Source organism: Haliotis rufescens, unplaced genomic scaffold (genome assembly GCF_023055435.1).
Source record: "Haliotis rufescens isolate VD_foot unplaced genomic scaffold, xgHalRufe1.0.p SCAF_2, whole genome shotgun sequence".
NCBI classification, from domain to species: domain Eukaryota; kingdom Metazoa; phylum Mollusca; class Gastropoda; order Lepetellida; family Haliotidae; genus Haliotis; species Haliotis rufescens.
This window is the reverse complement of record NW_025963890.1, coordinates 71,258,562-71,276,207: the sequence shown is the minus strand read 5'-3', so window position 1 is coordinate 71,276,207 and position 17,646 is coordinate 71,258,562. Positions and strand designations below refer to the sequence as shown.

The 17,646-nt window shown below is 40.5% G+C and overlaps 1 protein-coding gene across 4 annotated transcripts in view; it reads left to right on the top strand.

Moving 5' to 3' along the window:
* Positions 1-9: 9 nt before the first annotated feature.
* Positions 10-17,646, top strand: part of LOC124133179 (mediator of DNA damage checkpoint protein 1-like) — a 37,876-nt gene continuing 20,239 nt past the window's right edge. For 2 of the 4 annotated variants that reach the window (XM_048400506.1, XM_048400503.1), the window contains exons 1-10: positions 10-68; positions 416-507; positions 2,957-3,020; positions 4,248-4,300; positions 5,495-5,587; positions 6,186-6,278; positions 9,188-9,343; positions 10,175-10,250; positions 15,386-15,445; positions 16,705-16,800. In XM_048400506.1, the coding sequence (XP_048256463.1) occupies positions 421-507; positions 2,957-3,020; positions 4,248-4,300; positions 5,495-5,587; positions 6,186-6,278; positions 9,188-9,343; positions 10,175-10,250; positions 15,386-15,445; positions 16,705-16,800 (778 nt within the window). In that variant the 5' untranslated portion in view covers positions 10-68; positions 416-420. Of the gene's footprint in view, positions 69-415; positions 508-2,956; positions 3,021-4,247; positions 4,301-5,494; positions 5,588-6,185; positions 6,279-9,187; positions 9,344-10,109; positions 10,251-15,385; positions 15,446-16,704; positions 16,801-17,646 lie in introns of those variants that run through there. The other 2 variants (XM_048400505.1, XM_048400507.1) reach the window with 2 other exon arrangements.

Genomic DNA, 17,646 nt, shown 5'->3' with positions numbered 1-17,646 from the left:
CATGCGCAAAGCCAGTGCGGGAAAGAGCAATGTACGAAGTGGGAAGAAGCGAAAACTGAGACAGAAATGTAAATTTAACATACCTTGTGATCGTTTACTATATTTCTGTATGGAATTAATGAATGATTATAGTCAGTTTCACTTTGTCTGTTGTTGTCATGCAAAAGTGTGACGAAAGTGTTTGTTGATTCATTTGCAACAAGGTGGCCTCATAAACTTGGCATACAGCTGGTAATAGTCCTAGCCTAGTAGTGTTTAGACTATGTGTAATAAATGTTACTTTTCGGTAGAATCATTGGGCTATGACATATGGTTTCCGGGGACAACTAACGTATAAAACAGCCACACCTATGCATGTATATTTAGGGGTATATTGCTTTGTGTCTTTGCCAATTTAGTGTTGTTAAATTTTCAGTTGCCATGGATTTTGATCAAACACAAGTCATAGCACTGGATGAATTTGAGGATGACACAGATGAAAACATTTCCCAGTCTCAGAAAAGTCCAGTAAGTATAGATGTCAATGTCAGATAACAGATTTGACTTCAATGTGTTAATCAAACAAATATTAACTCGATCTAGTCAGTGTTAGAAATTGGCTCTATAGTCCTGTAGTCCTTGCCAAACTGCCCTATAGTTAAAGGGGCACTGATCTACAGCAACTCCCCAGGACTGGTTGTTGCCTTCGTTTTTGTTTTTGCCCTGTGACAACCCGGATGATATTCCAGAAATCATGACTCTTTCGCAACCTGTACTGCACCAACAGTGTGCGCATTTGTTGCTTTTATTGATAGTATAAGGGTGTATCATCACATTGATCAATTGATACAGTTTTTTCTTGGAAATAAAAAGGAAATGTAGGTATCTTGGGGGGTAGCATCGTTAACATGGTTAATGGTGATGAAGTTTGGATGAGTCATTGCTTGTTTTGTATGATTTTCGTTTACACTACATTGACTTGTAACTCAAACTATATATTTCACCTGAAGATTGCTTACTATCATGTGTATATGTTATAGTCAGTGTGTAAAATGACTAAAATATTCTCCTTGGCAACTTATTAAATGCCTAAATATTCTGTTATTATACAAATTGACTGAAAAATCTGTCCATTTATTTCATTATGATAACAAATTCCAAACATTTGGTGTTTTATTTCATCACCAAGTGACTGAAAGCAAAGAAAAAAAACCCGAAAGTCAAGTTCATTTCTATATTTTTTGGTTTCTAATCCTTGCATAATTTGTCAATTGTGATGTTTTAAGCCCTTTTGAACCTTTAATAATCTTTTAGTCAATCCGTTAAATAAACGGACAGGTTTACAATTTGTAGAATGGCTGAAATATTTAGACATTTTATTAATTGCCTGAGTCAACCACATTTTACACATTGACTGTAACATATTGACACCCGCAGATGAAAAGGCTTTGTGTTGTGTGTCTCACATCGGAGAACTTCCCAACGAAAACATAAAGGAACAAGAATGATTTGTTTTTTTGGCTACAGCAAACAAAATGCAGATATTGGTCTAACAACTGACCAAAGTTATATGTATAATATTCGGCAGTTACATTCGGCAAGGAATGTATCCTTGAATATCCACATAAAGGTACAATATCCCATATGGTGGAGCTGTACAAAGAAACTTGTTTGATGTCATGTCTTTGTAACAATCTGTTATTTTATAATATATGTAGCGTTGCTGGATATAATAACTTGTATTCGTCTCAAACTGATCACATAAGTTTGTTTCGGGTGTTTCACATAGGTGTCAAGTCTTATTGGTCATCTGAGATAGCACAAGTGACAACTACTTTCGTGATGTCCACGGTTCTTTGAAAAAGTCCATTGAGTTAGATGACAGTGAGCAATCAATTAACATATTATCGGCTATTCCTTTGAAAAAATATGTAGTCGCTTCACTCCCAGATATGGGTGTATTCTCTCTGCTTTAGTAAACCTAATAATGAAAACACTTACCTTTTCACAATCCACTGCAAGATAACAATGATTAATCATTCAACATATTTCCATATTAAGCTTTGATGGATGTTGTTTTTTTGTAACCATGGTAACTCAGCTGGTCATACTGATTAATTGTTTCTTGCTACGTTACAAAACCTATGTTTCACCCTACTTCAAACCTGGATTTAGATTGAATAATGACCCCAGACACAAGAAATGACAAATGGGAACCTTTATCAGGTAATTTCCGAGTGGTGCTACCACTGATTATACCTGTAGCGAATTCATTAACTAATCATAAAGGGAGTGTTGACAAATACATAGGTGTAGGGTTATACCAGGAAACATGTCAAACAAGGGAATAGCAATCATATTGTACACGCAATCCGAAATCTGATACTTTTTATTAAACTATAACTCTCATCCCTGATTTCCAAAGAACGACGTCCGATGAGCTTCCACCCTTCTTTTTGTCTGTTTTTGTGTAGGTTGAAGAAATTAATTAACATGCACCCTTTGTGTGATCAAAATCTTCATCGATCACCAGTAACCAATCAGTGTTTGGAAATGTATATAGATATTGCCTCCAAGTTTATTTACGCTGTCCTTACTGACTGTAGCCCAGTCTCTTGTCTCGCTCAGTTGCATTAGCAAGCAAATCAACTCTTGTCAGCTAGTGTGCCCTAGTGGGCAGTGTTAGACAGCCGGAAAGAAGCCTGAGACTGCCCCTTTAAGGTATCTGAAGGACTAGTAGAATTTTGCCTTTTTTTAATGGTTTTGCTATGATTATGTTATTATTAGGACTAGTGGACTGAACCTGTTAGTTTCTATCACTGCTTACAGATCCGTTACATGTACATAATTAACATTGTCTTTTGTAACCACACCATGCTTTATTCATGTTTTTGTTAGGAATGAACAAAATATTATGAATCAGGATAGTACAGAAACATTATTAAAATATTTAACATATTAAAATACCCTCCTGCAGGTGGCTCATTTGAAAGTTGGTTGCCAGAAAGGTGTTCCTGAGAAGCTGTACCCACTGTATGAAGGTGAGGTACACTATCATTACTGCATGTTGTCTCTATATGAGGTTAAGCTGAGGCAGAGGCACGGGCAACCTTGTTGCTAAGGCGCCGCACTATGCAGAGTTGCATCCCTTGGGCATGCCAGAAATCTATGATCGTGGATTTGAATCCTGGGCCACCTTGATCATGTTTGTAGGTTTTTCAGTACCATGCCGTGCACCCTATCTTCACACTTGTTATACTGTTTCAAGTAAATAAGAAATATATAGTAGGTAAATATGTCATATCCTTAGCATATGGAGCTATTTAGCCAATGTGTTGCCGTTACAATCAGGAAATTTGGGTGCTGTGTCTGATCTCCTCTATACCTGTACACAGGGGTACTAATACTGAGTTGAGCCATCAAAGTAGTCGTTCCTGCAGGTCTGTCGAAAACATTAATTTTGGTTGCCTTTGTTTTAAGTTTTTGACCATTGTTCACAATGGCAAAATGACATGAATAACTGTGGTGTCTTTCAGTGATCTCTTTGGCCACCTGAAGAAAATATATTTGTAGAACCTTGAAACCATTGTATTGTTCCATTGGCAAGGGAGTTTTGTTTGACACAGTGTTTTGTATTTGTAGTTTATCACAACATGTCGCCCCAATTGGGGTGAAAGCCCACCCAGATGTTTTTTAGAGTTGTGACGATACACATTGAAACCGATGTGATATGTATCGCGATATTTGCTTTACGATTCGATTCGATATGTATCATGATACACAATTTACTGCTGAACATGCCTGTTTTTAAGAAAATAAAATCTTTAAACTAGCGAGACTAGACAAGATTAAACGTTGCATAGCAACCTCAAACATTGCGGCGTCCACGAGACAGCGTTTCCGGTTGTATTACATGTACAAGTAAATATTTTGTTTCAGAACAGATTAATTTATTCAATGAAATGTATAGTTATTGTATCGATACATAGAAACCATATCGATATATCGTATCGGATACCTAGAGATAGTGATTCAAATACATATTGATTAATCGTCACAACTCTTATGTTTTAAGTGAAATACATTGACACAGGTATTGATAAGAGACACCAAGAGCCAGTCTGGGATTCAAACCCACAATCTCTGTATCCTGATTACCAAGGGAAGCAACTCTGTCGTTTTTGGATCCTTAAAAAAACATGTAATATCACTTTTTGTCATTGTGTAGAACATTTACTTTTACTACAAGTAGCTTTTTACTTTTTCAGGTAACAATATTGTTGGCCGACAAGAGGATTGTAATGTATATATCCCCAGTAAGGTAACTAGAACTTTTCAGTAGTCCACATAAATGTTTTTGCCCAATTTATGATAGCAGATAATTTCAAATGAAAACAGCATCAGATGTATCCTCAGGTTATCATTGTTATCTGTTTTTATGCACATGAAAAAAAATAAATATATTGTGCACCTCCCAACATTGAAAACATGCCCAATATGGGTGTTATGCATGTGAAGCAGGATGTGGTGTCATCCTACAGATAACTAGTGTCTGTACCTTGTCTGCTTGTTGACAGGGTTAATCTCTTCAGTCATTTGCCGTAAAAGGTGACTATGCTTGTTGTAAGAGGCGACTAACGGGATCGGGTGGTCAGGCTTGCTGACTTGGTTAATGCATGTCATCATACCCAATTGCATGGATCGATGCTCATGATGTCAATCAACGCATTGTCTGGTCCAGACTTGATTACCTACAGACTGCCATCATATAGCTGGAATATTGCCGAGTGTGGCGTTAAATAACTAATAAACAAACTTTGGTCATGGACAAGGTGTCCGAGACCACTGGCTTGTTAATTCAAGACGCAAAAGTACCAAGAATAGTGCTGTTGTGGCATAAAACTACATTTATTCTTTTGCGTTCACAGGGGTTGATTTAAGTGATGGCCTGTTGGCCTGTGGCCAGTTAAAAGTACAAAGGGCTTGCTGAAACGTAACATAGATGGCCCTTCTGTCTTGTCAAAACTTCACCCTTTCTCTATGTAGGTGTAATATTTTAAATTGGACACTACTCGTGAATCCTGTAATTGGGCCGACAAAATATTTAGAGGGGATGAGGTCATGTGAATGGTCAACTCAAAAAGAGATATATGTCAATCATCTTGGTAGAATGATAACCGGACGCCATTTTGTAATGTTGTGTACAACAACATCTTTATTTGCTCAATAATCACCACAAAATGTGGCAATGGAAGCCAAGAGTGCAGGAAAAGGCGTTTCAGGGGTGAGGTCTTCTAAAAATTTCAGAGCTCCGCTAAGAAGCTACACAATCTCAGGTTCAGCCATTTCTCAGCCTCCACCATTTAGTTGTGGGCCAGTTAGTTTGGAGAAGGGACTTTAAAAAGAAGCATGCCCTGCTGGCTACGTACAAATTTGATGTTAAATCTACCCCTGCATACTTGATCATTCTTGATCAGTTGCAATAATGTTAGTCTTGTAATATGTTGGGACCTAGGCGCTGTCGAAGCAGCATGCATGTGTTGAGATCCAAGGAGACAGTCACTTGATATACGACAGCGGCAGCAGGAACAAGACCCGGCGTGGCAGGGTAAGTCAGCATCCACGGTGCACACTTTTCTGAGGATTTACCGTCAGATTTCTTGGAAACTTGTGTGATAGATAATCATTATGAATATCAGTAATTACAGTGTTTGAAATATCAACAGATGGTCAGGAGTTTAAAAAGTCCACCAGTTTAATGTTAGTAAGTACCATGATTACAGAGTTTAAAATACCCATCTGCCCAACAGTACGAGAGGGTCTATTTTGCTGACAGACGGTCAGTTTTGAAAAGTTTCACGCCCAATGGTCGGGAGATTAAAAGGTCCACCAGTTTAATGTTATTTTCTGAGAACTAACATTTTCTACTTCTCATAATCGGTGTATATATGTTTGAAACGAGATTGTCATGCAATTGTGTGTCGTAGTGGGGCATTTGTTTGGGGGAAACAGGTGTGGGGGGGATGGTGTGTTCTGAGGGCTGATTCCAGTGTGTCTGTATGTTGGTGTCCGTCTATCTGGTGATCGTCAATAGAGGTGGAGTAAGTGTTGGGCTGTTGTATTCAGTGTTCAAGTTCATCGTCAGAGACGTGTCTGTTGACACTCTTTCTCCATAGTGAGGACTTTTTTTCATTGTGTGATTTCAGCGGTTTCTGACGCCCAACGTCCGCTATGAGCTGAACCACAATGATGCTCTTGTGTTTGCTGATATCCAGGCATCCTACCTCATCAGCAGTGATGTAAGTCCAGAGCACGAGATAAGCTGCATATTTACATACAAAATAGGCATAAATTAAACTGAAATATGCAGACAAATCCAATCCTAGCATATCAGATACTCAACAAAAACTATAAATACGCTATCGAAATAAAATTAATGTGTATATTATAACTATAAGTTAATACGATTGCGTATATTAAAAATGTTAGCTAAGCAAATCAATCACCAAATTCACTTACCGACAGTTACATTCTGAAAAGCTTCTGCGACAAACATACTGATAGATGCCAATTGAAAAGCAATCGTGCCTTAGACCCTGATTGGTAATTAAAGAATTAAACATATACAAAAAAATGGCTTCCCAGAGAGGGAGCTGCAAACAGACGCAGACGGGTATACTACTATTCATATAGTTTTACATGATTTACAGGGATTGTTACGAAACATGTTTTAAGTTAAATGCCCAAATGTGAAGAAGCAGGTGGGTAAACAAAAACTGAATACCCCTAAATTGTCATCAATACTTAATTTATTTTTCCATGATGTGCATGACATTCCTACCACAGAAGGTAGGCAGACGCCAGTGTGTGAAATGAATGGTAGACCTGTGGCCCTGGTTATCAAAATTCTGATGGCCTACAAGACAGATTGTCTATGGTGATTAAATTGAAGGATCAGCGTTTGTTTACACATTTTAACATTGTTCAGACTTTGTTTATCTTGTCAATTTGACAACATCTATTCATTTAACTTGTTTATGCAATGTAAAATGCTACAAGAAATATGTAAAAAAAGGTCTTTAATTCTTGCTCCCAATTGCACCATTTGTAGTCTGCTTTTTAAACTTCAAAGGGTGCATGCCCCTGTATTCCCCAAGACGTCCGAAATGCATAAGTTTTGCGTGTTGGGTGGTCCACCTTCAAAGGTTCTGGGGCTACTAGAATGTTTCTTGATACCCCAGTGGGCTAATTGTTATACTTCTTGATGTCCTACACAGTCCTACAATGTTAAAGGTTACCATAGTTACGAAATGGGTATATGTTGTTTGCCAGTGTTTTTGTTCTCCAGTATCAGACACATATTAACCCCCCAAAATGTGACTTGGATCGGTAAATTAAAGCGTCGTAGGTCCTTGTGTCTATTTCAAATACAGTTAATCTTTTGACCCCTACACAGCCCACAGTGTAATTCTTCCATATAGCTTAATCATGTAGATATTGTATTTGGATCAAAAGCATTTATTACACCAAATACACACCATGCTTTATTGGATTATACTGAGACAGACAGGGTAAATGTTGAAATGAAACTGACTGATAAAGTTTTAATATCTGGTACATTTGTGACTTTAGCCTCTAGTCTGAAGCCCGAGTCTAGTAAACTTCTGTTTGGCCTGGGGAGCTCAGCTAATTTAGTGTTCGTACAGGCTTGTAAAAGACTGGAATTTTCAGGTCCCTCTTGAAAAGCCTAGAATTTTCAGGTCCCTCTTGAAAAGCCTGGAATTTTATTGTCAACTTTGAAAAGCCATGAAAATCACCAAAATAACTTGAAAAGCATTGAATTTGTTCAAAATGACATATACATGTTAATCAAAGTTAGCAAAGCTCACAATAATATGTGGCAAAGATATTTAAGTGTGATTTATAACAGTGGTAAGATTTGGTGCCAAACACCCTGAACAATTCATGACCGACTTAATGAATGTTTTTGTTGGGTGAAAACTAATGTGTGTGAACATTAATTGGAATAAGTTGGAAAATGTGTGATGGTCATTCTGCTTTTAAGATCTTACAACTCTATGTATGATCTGCTGGATTTAATACCATATTGACAGACTGAGGCTAATAACCCAACTAAGAAAAGCCTTGAAAATGACAATTGGCAGCCTTGAATTTTAGTGTTCCATATCTGTTTGAACCTTGTAATAACAGTCCTCATAATAACACTAAACTCAACTAAAAATGATGCTAACAAGTCAGGTTTACCTAGTCTAGTAGTCTCAAAACATTTTTGGAACAGACTTGGTATTTTCTTATGCCGGCAATCCCTCAATGTCTAGCTGATACCAGGGACCGCCTCCGTGGTCTAGTGGTAGATGGTCCGCCCGGAGAGCAAAAGGTCCGGGGTTTGATCCCCGGCCGCGTCATACCAAAAGACATTAAAAGATGGTACTTGTTGTTACCCTGTCTGGCTCTCGGCATTAAGGGGCTAAAACAAGGACTGGTCGGCTCGGAGTCAGTAAACAGTGTCTGAGTGGGGTATTCATGTTAAACTGCGGCATGGCATCTCAGTGAGCTAGCACTATAAATCGGCATCAGTCCGGACTAGTACAAGCAGCCACACACACACAAGAGCATGCACGTCGCTATATAAGTGCAATAATCTTGGACGCTACGTTAAACCCAATTTCACCTCACCTCACCTAGCTGATACCAAACCCACCAGAAACACTGACCAGGGCCCCTTTTCACAAAGCAATGGTAGCGCTACGACTGTCGTAAGTCTATGTCAAAGTATGGGAGTTTCGTCTTCATAGCACTAAGATCGCTTTGTGGAAAGGGCCCCAGGGCTGTGAAGGATGGAATATCTTGACTAGTGACAAAGTCTGCATTGTCCCACTAGTACTCGGCAATACCTTCAGCCTTCAACATGTTCAACAATACATGTTACATTGTGGTCCAAACGGGTCAGTATAATGAGATACTATGCAAACAAATGTATTTCTTTGAGTTTTGTCAGTAGTGAAATAAATTAATATATATGTTGTAAGCCAATCTCTGACTAGTACTATTTCTCGCCTAGGAGTTTTTAGCATTTGATTCCCAACATGGGTACAATGTGTGAAGCCCATTACTGGTGTCCCTAGCTTGAGTTAGTTCAGTCAGTGTGTTTGTGTACATGTAACCATGGTAACTGTTTGGAACTTAGGTGCCTCGTGTTGAGGACTCTGGGTCCGAGACTGGCTCAGAGTCGATGCTGCAGACAGTTGAGGCATCTGACAGTGCTAATGTCAACCCAGTGTTGGACAAGACGGCAGAAGATGACATGAGTGACGCCAGCAGCGACATCCTTCAACCTACGCAGGTATGCCATACCCTCTTAATATCAGTCACTGCTGAACTCCAAGCCCAACACAATGAACATTCTGTGGTAAAGTTTAATAAATTCTGCACCCACTTCATGAATTCTGCACAAACTTTAGCAATCTCTTATACTATGTTTTCTTCAAACATGTGCTTCCGGTAATCACATTATAAAAGTTGGATTCACGTGGAAATGAGAAGCAGGGATTGTTGAAGACCAATACTCAGCCGGATCCTAGGGTATTTAAATGTTTGGATAAGGTGGACTCCGAAAATTGTTTCACACGTTTATTAATTTCGCTTGACAAAATGTTTGGGGCTTCACCAAAGCAAAATGTCTGATAGATTGGAACTTTCTGAAGTGGCTAAAAATGCAGAACACCCTTTAATAGACCTGTGTGAGATAGTTCCCCGATTATGTTTCTAGGTTTGTCAGTACCGAACCTGGATTTCACCAAAGTGGTAAACACCTGCATCACCTTGGGCTTTCCTCCCACATTAAGCTGACATACCCTGAAATAACTGGAATACTGTTCAAAGCTGCATTAAACCCAACTCACTCACTCATTATTGTCAAAGCAAGCCTCATATGCAAAATGATATGCTAAGATGAACGATGTCAAGTTAAAATTAATAACCTGAACAGGGCTATCTTCATTTCAACTTTGGGAGAATTGCCAACATTTCCTGCCGAATCGGGTCAAATATATTGCCTTTTGAAAAACTTCAATAAATCCCGGTATTTATTTTCTCCAACGTCAACTAAGAATCTGTGCTGAATGGAGAGTGACACAGTGTGAGAAGTTCTAAGTGTTGATACTGTCGTCCACAGCCGTCTACTACTGGCCCCTCCTGGACAAGTGGCCGGATGCTGGAACCCACACAGTTGGGTGTGACGGACAGTCCAGGTGAGGCACATGTTCGTGTTGATTTGCCATGTAACACTTTGGTACATTGTAGTCGGCGACTTCAGCCATTCACCTGAAGCTCAAGTCCACGTTTCATGGGAAAAACTATAGGCCCAACCACTTTAGCTGAAGCAGGGAGACATACTCTTGCTATATAAATTACAACACACAACCAGTCAACCAGAAATGTTTACTGATATCACATCAGAGGAAATATTAGCTTTTATTACATCTTTGCTACTACAGTCGTGCCTCGTTTATACGGACACTTGCGTCATTTCACAATTTCGTCCGTATAAACGAATTTCCGTATAACCGAAACCAGCTTCTTACTGGAAGAGTTACTTCCCTTCAATTATGCAACTCATGACAGATGACAGAGCAAACAGATACATCCACTCAATCTTTATTCATACACATTTCAAAAAGTCTGTCATGGAAGTTTGAACTGTCACCCATTGTCGATTTTCCTATGGTGTGTCCAAATTCAGTGCCATAATGCTTACTGATGGTTTCTAAACTTGCTGACGGTGTTTTACTTTAAACAGACAAATTTCCCTTTTTTCGCGTGCTGTAACTGCGTGTCGCTTACGTTTCGCTGGTTGACAGGCCATACTTACACAACTTTGACCTCTGACCTCCACAGACGCCATATTTATCGAATGGGATTACATGTACAATAAACAAGCTCGTCTCAAACGTAACTCAGTGTCACTTGGTTAATTGACTTCTCACGAATCAAAGGATTACAACCAGCAGAAGTGTATTGTCCGGATAAGTCAGACAATTTTGTGTGCATTTCAGTGTTTTGTGTATGAAAATGACCGTCCGGTTCCGGAAACTGAATTTCCAGATATACGGGTAAATTTATATAGTAATTATTTCGTTTTGAATGAAAATCGTCCGGGAACCGAGGTTTCCGGATATCTGAAGTCCGTATAAACAAGGCACAACTGTACACATCATTCACCATTTGAATGGTCTAATCCTACTATTTATAAATATGAAAGTTATGCTTATCACATTATTTAAATAATGCGTTAATAACTTAATTAAGTTCGTTTTTTATTAAAAAAACTTAAGATAACACATTCATAACGTCCAGATTAAGTACCAAGGAAGCCAAAATTATGGCGTTTTTTGGCAATTTTAAGATTCATAATAGAGCAATCCACTAGCTTATTTCTTTTTTATTTTCATTGTTAAAGTAATCTGAAAATGCTGATAAAAAGAATTTTAAGTACGATCTATCTTCACATATTATTATCGTTTCCTGATAATAGTGGCTTTCCGCTCACTGACATGACGTATGTTTAACATATGGAGCTTCGTTGATGTATCGTGCTAGGCTACGACCTGTGACAAAGACTTCTCATGCATATATTTTGGCATTAAACTTGAGGTCCTAGCCTAAAATCGATGCTTCAAATGCCAATATGTAATTCGACTTAAATGTAACTTTGATGTAACTTTGACAATTTTTAGAAATATGTTTGTTGATTTTATTATTACTTTATTTTATTTATTTACAATTTGCTTGAAACGTCTTCATATCAGTTATATTGCTCAGTGACATGTTCGATATGGACCCGTTCAATTGTCAAAGCATGTGTCCAAGATTGTTATTTTTTCAATAACATTGGGGGAAATAGTTCATTATTTTTCATCTATTGATAAAATATGATAAATTAAAATACATATTTTCTGACATTGTGAAAAGTGATAGATTTAATAAATGAATAATATGACAGGTAGGTTCAGGAAACTATATATTATTTTTATGTAGCTACAGTGTGTGGCCGGTACACCGCCATGCAGTGTTGAAAGAGTTATCAAGCGGAATACTTTGAAGCTGGACCCTGTTTCACCAAGCAATCTCAGTGTTATGATTCATTTACCATGCCTACAGCTTAAAATAAAATGCAGGCTGAAATTTAAAACTATCACCCTGAGAACACATCTGTCTATTTCAAACACTGTGTGATGCCCATTTCTGGTGTCCCCGCTGTGATATCGCTGGAACATTGCGTAAAATCCAACTCACTCACACATGGCTTCTTAAAATGCTGCAATCTGAGCAACATTCCTGATTTCTGTATTGCGAAAACAAACATAAACATGGGTTTTTCAGATTAAAAACGATGTTTTATTGGTCTGTTTTCAGTCGTACAATTGGGTATCTCATACCTCTAGTCGCACGTTAAAAGGAAGCCAGAAGCTGGAATGTAAACAATAAACTTGTTTCCGTCCGGTTGCGCACGCACCTCCCTGTGACATGCCACAAATCTCGAAGAATAAGCCATCAAGCAGGACTGGACTGGATTACTTCCCAGTGGGGATGGCTGGATGGGAACGTACGACTGAAAACAGACCAATAAAACATCGTTTTTAATCTGAAAAACCCATGTTTTAGTCTGTTTTCAGTCGTACAATTGGGTAGAATTCGACGGAACACTGGAAGGAGGGACGGGAAAGTAATCAGGAAGTGACCTCTTTCACGTCGAATGTACCAAGTTCCTCACCCCTGTAGTGACAATAGAACATTCGACCAGATGCACAGACGAGACAAAATGTTTTTCACGAACGCACAGCATGGTTAATGCTCATCGACACACAACTAATTATCGATGCGACAGGACAACTGCACGCGTCAGTTGAACTGCGATCGAAGTGGTCGACGTATAGTTTAGTTACAGAGCAACTCGCAGTATACAAGGTAACTAAAACAGCATGTTTAATGCTCTTCGACCCACAAGTAAGTATCGATGCGACAGGACAACTGCACACGTCAGTTAAATTGCGATCGAAGTGCCCCCGCTGGCTCTGTCCCCCCCTCTGATACTTGAAAAAGGAGACCTGGCGACCTTTTCTGTCCGCATCTCTCTCGTGGGACGGCTGTCGAGGCGTGTCCCTACGAAAGGCCTGTTGCACATTCTCGTTTCTATAACGGCGTCGTGGGGCGTTCAAAACCGGTGGCCGCCTGGACATGTTGTGTGAAGCCGAAATGATGATGTCACGCTCGGCTTCCTTGGAGTATTTGTCCAGAACATCGTTGGTACGACCGTCAAACAACTGTTGCGATGACCACGGGGCCCGTAAGAGTGTCCTGCCATGATGATCAGGTAGGTCAGTGCAGGCGATGTAACCATGACGACGTGCCGTAGTAATCTGGCCCGATACATATCGGGACTGGGCGAGGACGTCCGAGATCCACCGTTGCATACAGGTGAGGATTGATGGCACCGTCTTTTCGTCCTCGTCGAGGGGGTCTTTCTCCTCAAAGTACACTGAGAGGGCCTCGATCGCTGTCGACAGCATAGCAAGCGGTTGTAGCTGGTGACGAACAGCAGTGTCCATGGATTCCAAATGCCTGTCTTCTACTAGAATCTTGGAGGGCGCTGGTGTCTTGAAGAGTAGCCCCCAATCCAAGTCCCTACTCATGGGTGACGAAAACGGCATGCCATACATCGGGTAACTAGATCGACCAGGCGGCTTGTTGAAACTCTGTCCCGGTAGAGCAGAGGCAAAGTTCTGGTCCATATCGTGAGCCATGGCTCTGAAGACATTGGGAGGTGAAAACTGAAGAGACTGTGGCGTATCACCGACCTTAAAGCCAGCACGCGTCGGTTTGTCGGCATCATTGATAACTCAGGCAGAAAGTTAGATAGCCAAGCAAACAACTCAATGTCTTTGGGAGGCCTAGGAGGGCTATCGTCAAAATCCATCGTCGACGTCGATTGTGTAGGCGTAGATGAAGGAACTGGTGTACTGGTCGATGGTCCATGGACCTCCGACGTAGTGGAATCCTTCTTGGTCGACGCCGTCGAGGCGAGTACCGCCGCTGTGATCTGGGCTATCAAAGTCGGTCGGTCATCAGCTCTACGACGCTGATCTCCAAAAAACTCCCTTCGAGAACGTCGCACGTCCCCGTGGGGGCGAGGGCTACGATCTCTTACTGTAGAAGTACTACGATCCCGATCGTAGTTATCGTCCAAAACGAACTCACGACGTCCACGAAGGCGACGAACGTCCTCGTGTCGTTTACTGTCTCTCGACGAGGCCCTCGACCTGTCGTCCCGTGAACGGGAACGACTTCTAGAGAGGGATCTGTGTTCACTGTCGACCCACACGACATTCCGATCGTCGTTGGTAGGACGAGAGACGGACCGACTGGGGACCGTAGTCCCCCCGTGGTCCTTGTAACCACCCGGTCCCCTCGTAACGGGGGTGGCTGAGTGACGCTCTCGATCAACCGATTGACGAAGATCAGTCGTGCGGGAAGTATCATCAGCAGGCGAACAGTCACGTGTCTTGTCGAAAACATAAGTTGACTGAGGCGGGTCTTTATCAACTGATTTCTTGGGTGTGGCCGACGCGCCACCCCCAGGGCCAGATGTAGAGGGTGCAGAGTCCAAGGATCCACCCGATGACCTTCTCTGCTTGTAGCGCTGGTCAGTAGCCCGCTTCGCCAACGCACGAAGATACAAGTTAAAGTTGATAGAAGACAAGTGCTCACATTCTTTACAACGTTTGTCCCACGAACACGTTGAAAACCCGTCCTTAATTATGCAGGAAGGACAATACTTGTGAGGATCTACTTTAGACAGTTTTCGTTGACACGAGGCACAAATGCCCGACATCAAGTCAAACAGTGAAACACGTGTTGAACACAAACAATGGATTACCAAGGATTACATTCCAGGAGTCTACAGGGAAGACAAATTATCATTACTTTATTAGAACAACAACTGTAGACACACGATAAGTACTAGTAGAATACAAACTAGCAGTCTATTGCGAAAGTCCTTCTCGAGCGACCAGCTCAGAGGCGCGCTGAAAGATTTGTTGGATGTCACAGGGAGGTGCGTGCGCAACCGGACGGAAACAAGTTTATTGTTTACATTCCAGCTTCTGGCTTCCTTTTAACGTGCGACTAGAGGTATGAGATACCCAATTGTACGACTGAAAACAGACTAAAACAGGTAGTTCTGAATGGAAAATGACAAAGGTCTCCGTGTGTCATGGATATTTTATACACATGGTGAGTTATTTTGATGATATTGAAACAAGACAAGAGAAAAAATTTGTGCACACTGGTATACAAGCAGTATATGCATGGGAAACGTGTGTTGTAGATGGTGTTGCAGGTGATCTGACCATTGGGGAGACGCCGCTGCCGAAGAAGAATCAGTCAGGTAGGTGACAAGCAACCTCCCCATCTTTTCTCTGAATGTTCCATGTTTAAACTGTTGGAATCTGGGGCGCTCGGGTAGCGGCGTAGTTAGAACATCGCTCGTCACACCGAAGACCACGGTTCCATTGTCGATATGGGTACAATGTGTGAAGCACATTTCTGGTGTCCCCCGCCATGATATCACTCTCACTCACTCGCTCACTCACTTTTGGAATCTGTCAGAATAGGGCTAAGTTCCCCTTTACATCAAGGAAGCTTTTACTTAATGCTGCACTCAGCAACATTCCAGCTTTTTGATAGCAGCCTGTCAATAATCAATTGTGGACCAGTCATACCAGTGATTGATACTGTGAGCTGATCCACACCGTCGGGGAACAATAACACGCTATCAACCAAGTACCTGTCCTGTCCGGCCGATCCATCTGGTTGCCTCTTCTGACCATCATATGTTGCTTTACTTCTTAGGTGGGACAAATCCAAAGATGATGTGTTTTCAAATTCATCCTGATTGTTATGCTTGTTTTGACCATTCTCGTGGGTTTCAACAAAGTGGTAATGTCTACGAACTGCATCACAGTCTCCTCATTAGGCTGCATCTTCCTGAGGCAAGGGAGTTAACTGACTATAAAAGTCCAGTTTCCACCCTTGCCGAACTAGGAGTTATATTTTGGCTCCAATAATGAGTCTATGCATAGTCCAATCAAAATCGCGTAATGAAATCGACATCCGGTTCATAAACTGCTGTGCAGATTTCCGTCATTTGCAGGATTTGCAAACCATGTGTACCACCAAATCAACATCAATGGATATTTTCCAAATGTTTTCATGTTTTTAATCAAGGTGTTCATATGTCTGGATTCACTTCACGAAGTAAGACTCTTTATATTACAAAAACATTTTTGTTTATTTATCAGTTCGTCTTGACTAGGCATCACCATTTTGTTTGAAACAAATGCAAGTTATATGAGAGGTGGAATCTGATTGGTCAATAGGCGGGGCATAGAAGGGACATAACTCGTAATAACTGCTGGTTATCAAAGTATTGATCACTGTCTTGTCTCGGTTATTTACAAGCGACCAACATATAACTGGGATATTGCTGTGTGCGGTAATAAACAGCAAACAAACCAACAAACACATTTACAGACCACCATGTAAGATCTGTAATTCACACAATAACAACACGGCCATAACTAGCCATGTCTGTCAAGTGTCATGTGACGTCATTCGTGAGACAAATGTCATTCTATGCTTCTTCAGCTGACCTTTCAACCCTAGTGCTGCCCGAGTCCGACACAGAGGACGACAGTGACGGGTCTAAGGTGAACCCCCAGGCAACACTCATGTTTGAAGAAGGTAGATATAGTCACGAATGGTCTTATCATGTCTTAGTTTTACCAGATATCAATTTGAATTTCGAGTGAGATTTTCCTTGATTTTCAGATTCTGAATGTTCTTTGCTATGATTTCCCTAAACATTGCTCACAGCATCTTTATCCGATGCGGCCATATTGAGAAACCCATGATTATATCTTCATAGGCCAGGTGAGCTGCAGAGCCTTGTGGCTCTATTTTTGTTACCGTATTTTCTTGAGTATAGTGCACACCCATGTATAATGCGCACCCCCCTCTAGCGGATTCAATATTTTGGAAAAAAAGAAATTTGAATATTATGCGCAGATAAAAATTACACTGTACCCCTTCAGCGAAGTCCGGCAAACGAACGGGTGATGAGAAACTTTGTCAGTACAAATTCGAAATTTGAGATAAAAAATCACAAGACATGTTGATTTACCGTTTAAATTGTATTTTTTGTTCTACTAGGCATTGTTTTATATCAGGGATTAAGATTACCTTGTGTATTTTCTCGTAAACTAAGCCGGACACAGCAATCAGCTGTACACACGTTTTCTTGGAATCTACCGGTGATTCGGTCAAGACACACCCAATGATATAACTTTACAGTATTTTAATGCAAGGATCGGCAAAAATTGTATCTGAAACTATTTTTTTATCAGGAATAATTTAGATGCAGCTTTTACTGAACATATTTAAAATAATAATAACCCTAAGTGAAGCAGCTGATCGCTATTGCTGGGTAATATTTTTTACATGGAACCAGTCTGACCATTCACCGTCAAGGCTCCCGTGCACGTGATCGCGAGAATTACGTGTTGACATAGAATCGTCTAACAAAAACAA